The 6,000-nt window shown below is 38.2% G+C and overlaps 1 protein-coding gene across 1 annotated transcript in view; it reads left to right on the forward strand.

The window, feature by feature from the left end:
* Positions 1–5,851, forward strand: part of LOC140238514 (ATP-binding cassette sub-family C member 9-like) — a 65,391-nt gene extending 59,540 nt beyond the window's left edge. Inside the window, exons 27-32 of the mRNA XM_072318421.1 lie at positions 614–692; positions 1,484–1,592; positions 3,335–3,438; positions 3,909–4,042; positions 4,462–4,524; positions 5,486–5,851. Coding sequence (XP_072174522.1) covers positions 614–692; positions 1,484–1,592; positions 3,335–3,438; positions 3,909–4,042; positions 4,462–4,524; positions 5,486–5,623 — 627 coding nt within the window. The 3' untranslated portion in view covers positions 5,624–5,851. The remainder of the gene's footprint in view (positions 1–613; positions 693–1,483; positions 1,593–3,334; positions 3,439–3,908; positions 4,043–4,461; positions 4,525–5,485) is intronic.
* Positions 5,852–6,000: the final 149 nt, after the last annotated feature.

A 6,000-nucleotide genomic window follows, 5' to 3' on the forward strand; every position in this document is an offset into this window, starting at 1 on the left:
ATGGCGGCCTCGATGTCCCGCTGCACTCGTAAATGGTTTTGTTCATGGCTCGAGAAAGACGGCTGTTCCGGAGCGAAAATTGGTGAAGTAAATCAGTCAGTTTTAACTCGCAATTTCTCAGTGACGCGAATATCTTTTAATAAGTCACATTAAAAGTCTGTTTAAGGAGACATTTCCCTCTGCTTTGACACCTTCTTTTATATGATTTTCTTGATTTTAATGTCTCGTTCACCATACTTTAAGCTTTAGATAATTTATTACTTGTTGAAATTGGACCATCATACCCCATCCAAAGAGTTACTGGGAAAAGGAAGTGTTAGGAGGTGCAGATTCATAGAAAATGGAGAAAAGGGGATTTAATGATGAGGGTCACTGGGCATGCTGTGAGAAAGATTGTAACCATTAAAACTTGATATTTGTTCAGCTGTCTACTAATGGGTAAACCATCATTCAGCAGAGGAAATACTCTTTTACAGACATATTCCATTTACAGCATTAGGTTTGGATCATATTCCAGGAAGTACCAAATTATAGCATGAGAGCGAGAGATATGTTACGTCCTTCTTAGTATGTGGTATTTCATGATTTGGAACTTCTGGTTTGTTTGACCCAGGTGGGCATCTGTGGACGTACAGGAAGTGGCAAGTCCTCCTTGACCCTTGCCCTCTTTAGAATCATTGATATCTTCAAGGGTGAGTAAAGGACTGGAGAATGTTCTGTCATTGTCATTCTTTGAGAGTGCTTATTTTTATTATATTATTTTTTCCCTTAATCAAGGGATGGGGTGGGGGATATAGGTCCAGTGGTTGAGAAAGGAGAGAATGCTGTAAAACCAGAAACATTCACAGCATGAAACTTGCAGGAATTGGACCTGACAGCCTTTTTTGCTGCATGAATCTTCCCAAATTGCTGCTGACATTCAATGCATTGTGTAGACAAAAACCTTTTGCATGCATTTTACTTTCACAAATCTTGGCTCCTTGCTAAATTCACAAAAGTTCTCTGCTTGCAGAAGTTTCTATTCTTACAATACTATTTGAAGCTGTCTTGCAGTAAAGCTAGGACTCTTGATGTAAATAGGGTGATTATTAAAGTCAAGTCAATGTGTACTCTTGTACCCTTCTTTAAAGTGATTTGTTTCATCACCATTTTATTTATTTGTGGATAACTGGATTATTTATGTAAACACAAGCTTCTCTCACCTCATTGCTTCTGTTATGATATTTTATGGATTGATTTATTTTTCCGTAGTTTGGTGACTGCAGTAGTCACTCAAAATGTTACACAGCTTTATTGAAAAAAAAAAAGTGTGAACTTTAGTAATTGTATCCTCTGCTCTTCTTTTGTGTCAAGAGATTGTAGAGTGTTCATGAGTAAGATGCTATCATGCAAGATTCCATTGCTATCAGTGTAATGTGAATGGTACAGCTCTCATATGTTCTATGTATTCCTGTTTTTGATTTGTTTTCTTATCATCATATAGGACGCATTCTGATTGATGGAATTGACGTGGCGACCGTTCCCCTGACCGTTCTTCGCCAGCGTTTGTCCATCATTCCCCAAGACCCAGTCCTCTTCACAGGAACCATCAGGTCAGTGACTACAAGACAGTACTGTCAGTGTCAGGCTTTCACAATGGAAGCCAATGGTTTTGCCATAATAGCACAAGCTGCTACCGTATGTACTATTACTAGCAAACACAATTTTGTATTAAACACAAGCTCCTGACAATGGTTAGTTTCTCTGCTTGCATTGATATCTTGGGTGAATCGTGAAACAGTAGGTTTGAATATTTCCTATAAAATGTCAGGATTTAGGTAGGAAGGTGAATCAATAAAGAGGCAGTGCACACTGTCAGACAAAATTTGTAACATGAGGGTGAAAGTTGCTAGGCAACAGTCCCAAACACCAGTCCAAATATGGCAGACAGGAATATGATTAAGGATAAAGTTTACAGTGACATTTTGTGATGAGAACACTCTCAGCAGAAAAATTATTTTGACTATTGCTACATGACTCTCATTCCATTTTAAAATTCTCTGCGTGGCCACACACTAAACACGTATTTAGCTTCCCAGGCTTTTGTAATGTGATAGCCGTGAAGTTGCAGCAGACTGGCAGGCCAAGTGGCCATGTGTATTGCCATTGTGGTGGCAAGAACTTCTGATGCTTGTAACTTTGAAATTCTTGTTGCAATTTGATGCTAAAGCTAAAAATCACACCTTTTCTTTATGTTGTGATATTTTGCAATGAGAATGGTTTTCCAGAGGATACTTTCTTTTGATAAAGACTTTATTTTTATTTTTTTTCAACTGCAGAGTTTGTTTGTTTGTTTGTTTGTTTGTTTGAAATATGAGAGTCTGGGTAGGCATTATTTAAAAACAGTAGTGCTGGTGTGTGTAAAGAAATCTATCTAGATGTCATTTCTCAGATGTAGATAACTGATAAGATTCATCAACTGAATTTTGAACGTATAGTTAATGATTATCATGCAAAGGAGAAGATTGTATTACAGTAGCCTGTTTTCATTATTCAAAGTTTCAAGAACTAATACATGACTTTTTGCTCCAAATATAATGCTAATGTGATTTGCAATAAAGCGTACAACAATGTCAATACCCCAATTTTCCCATTATGAAAAGGGGCGTTTCCAAGCTGGTCACTTACCAGCAGACTCGCTAGTATCAGATGTCCTCTTGAAGTTTGTAGCAATGATAGATCACACTAGCACAATCTGTCTGCATGTGTAAAAACAAATATCATGCCTAAAATATATCTGAACTAGAGAAGCACTGTGAGAGTGCAGACCTCCACCAAGCAGCTCATTTCCACCACTCATCTTGTTCTTCCGTAAATAGCAGTGATTTCAACCCATACATATTCATGCAGAAAATCGCCCGATTTCCCAATATAGAAACCTTTTGTTACATCATCAATGCCAGTTGCGCGGCGCCTAGCCCTGGACCAGAAACTAGAGCACACACTTTAAATAGTGTGCGTATGAAAACTTCAAAAATATGCAATGAATTCCCAAATTCATTGACCCTACCTGCCAAAATATCGAAAATCCTTTATAAAATCCGTAAAAATTGCCAGATCACTACCAAAATTTAATCATCTGTTACTTGTGTCATTCTCAACCTTCCCTGTAAGTTTCATCCAAATCCGTTAACTACTTTTTTAGTGATTTTGCCACGGACAAACCAACAAGCCAACGGCGAAGAAAACGTAACCTCCTCCCTTGATGGAGGTAAGGAGTCTGAGGTATTTAGATTGATTGAAAGATGTAGGCATGTCAATATGTAGCTGTCATCTCTTAACAATCTTGTCACAGACGAAACCTTGACCCAGAGAGTCGGCGCACAGACCAGGAGCTGTGGGAAGCCCTAGAGATCGCTCAGCTCAAGGAAGTGGTTGGCCAGCTGGAAGAGGGACTAGGTGAGACCTCTCTCCATAGAATTGAATCTTTTAATTATTTAGTAGTTACCCTCTCCTTTACTTTGGTCTCGTCTTGATATGTTATCAATATTAAATAGGAATCAATATTACTCTCACTTGATATGCTGATAAAAATGATGTATTTTCTGGTTCCGTGATCAGGCCAATTTAGTCTTGAATGTGATTATGTAGAGGTAGATCACTGCTCTTTGTGGCCATAAGGAAAATAGCATAGTAAGTCTGTGAGGTAATTTGAATGAAAGATACATTGTAACTACAGCCAGCAACAGCTGTGAGTTTGATTTCTGGTGGTGATGTACATTTTCTTCATGACTTTTGCTGTGATGCCTTTTGGATAGAGTTTACCAATAAATATTTAGAAAAGTCTTATATCTCAAGCAGGTTAATCCCAAGTACAGGTATTTCAACTCATTATCTTAATGCCGTCTTTTCTGTCGCTGACTTTATAGAGTCAAAGGTCACGGAGGGAGGTGAGAATTACAGTGTGGGACAGCGTCAGTTGTTCTGCCTCGCGAGGGCGTTCTTGCGAAACTCACAAATCCTCATTATGGACGAAGCCACAGCATCCATTGACATGCAAACGGTGAGTGTGACCAAGTCTATACCATGCCCGTGAATAAGACTCCTGTGTAGGAGACACTGTGGTATAGTGGATAAAGATTCCTGACTCCCAATCAGAGGACCCAAGTTCAAATCAAGGCCAGAGCTTTACCCATACGTGTCCCTCTTGACCCAGGTGTATAAGGTACCAGGCAATGCTAGGGTCATAATAATGACAGGGCCCTCTGGTCCTGACCTTGTTGTTGTTGGTGTTGTTGTTGTTGTTGTTATCATTATTATTATCATTGTAATCATCATCATCATCATCACTACTACTACTACTACTACTACTACTTTTACTATTATTGTTATTATTATTATTGTTGTTATTATTATAAATATGTCGTCTCACATTCCCATCTTTGAAATATGTGCCCTGTGTGTTTTCTATCCATTTGCCAGGACCAAATTCTACAGGATGTCGTGGCCACTGCTTTTGCTCAGAAGACTGTTCTTACAATTGCTGTAAGTAAAATGTTGACTCTGTGGTTTTGGGTAAAATAGCCTATTTTCCATGTAATATTTTATTTCTTTAAAAGTTTGTATGTAAATACAATATAAATCAATGTAGATAGTTTACCCCTTCATCCATTGGTCAGTTTCGTATGTTGATAATGAGAAGTCATATTGCATCACAGCTAGATGATTTTGTATTGGTAACAGTTAGTCATATGGAAAAAAAAATCTGAGTCAGTTCAGCCTCTGTTGATTGTACAGTGTATTCCTTTGATGTATGTGACTACACTGTGTTATAAACTTCTAAAGATAGCATGCAGCTGTCCTGTTCAGTCTACATGTTTCAGTTCATTTTGTGAATTAAAGGAGGGCAACTTCCTTACATGATTATGAAAGAAAGAAGAAGTTTGCAATAGAATGTGATGCTTACTTTACACATATACCGGGGGAAATGTGAGCATGGTACACTTTTAAGACAAAGTTTGAATTTTGTGCAAACTTAGTATCCAATCAAAGGACATGCCTTGACAGTCATTAAGGAGCTCCTTGCTGTTTCTTGAAACATTTTTCCTATAAACCTTGAAACATGTTTCCTATAAACCTTGAAACATTTTTCCTTTAAACCATGAAAAATGTTTCCTATAAACTACACTTGATGAACTTATTGGACTCAAACGTACCAAATATTATGTAGTTTGACTGCCATGATTGCCACTTTAATCTTTGTGTCACTTCATTTTGTTATCAGTGGATCTTTTTCAGAATTCCATGAGATTTTTCTCATTCTTTAGCAGTCATTCTGGCCCCTCTCATGCACACATGCTTTAATCATTAATCTTGGTACTACTAGTGTTATGTCATCTCTTCATTAATTTGGGCCAGGGTTTTACAGTAGAAGAAGGGTAGGGAATAAAAAGGCATGTTTAAATCTTATTTTATATATATCATAATCTTGTTTTCTCCCCTGCAGCATCGCATCGCTACCATTTTGAACTCAGACTCCATCTTGGTGCTCTCAGACGGAGAAGTCATTGAGTATGATTCACCTGACAATCTTCTCTCTAGAGAGGGCAGCGTCTTCTCCTCACTGGTCAAGGGTAGTCAGTGAGTCTCTGGTATGATTCTAATAATTGATCTAGGGTAGCCTGTCAGTCTGTGGTATGGATTCATATCATTGGTCAAGGGTAGTCAGTGAGTCTGTGGTATGGATTCTTATCATTCGTCTGTTTTACATAGAAGCTTGAAAATGAAGACGGGTTTACAAGAAGTGATGTCTGTATTCATAGCATTAGTTTCATTCTTTAAGAGCATTGTAGGACAGTACAAAATAGAGAAAAAAAAAACCCAAACAAACCCAGAACAAATGGACATTGCTTTGACCCCCAGAAAGGGGATATTATGATACCAATAGGACCCTAAAAACCTCCAGCTCAGGCTTGGATTTGTCCATGAAAGTGTAATCACCCCCCCCCCCCTCCCCCCCCC

The sequence above is a fragment of the Diadema setosum genome, chromosome 2, assembly GCF_964275005.1.
Source record: "Diadema setosum chromosome 2, eeDiaSeto1, whole genome shotgun sequence".
In the NCBI taxonomy this organism is placed as follows: Eukaryota; Metazoa; Echinodermata; class Echinoidea; order Diadematoida; family Diadematidae; genus Diadema; species Diadema setosum.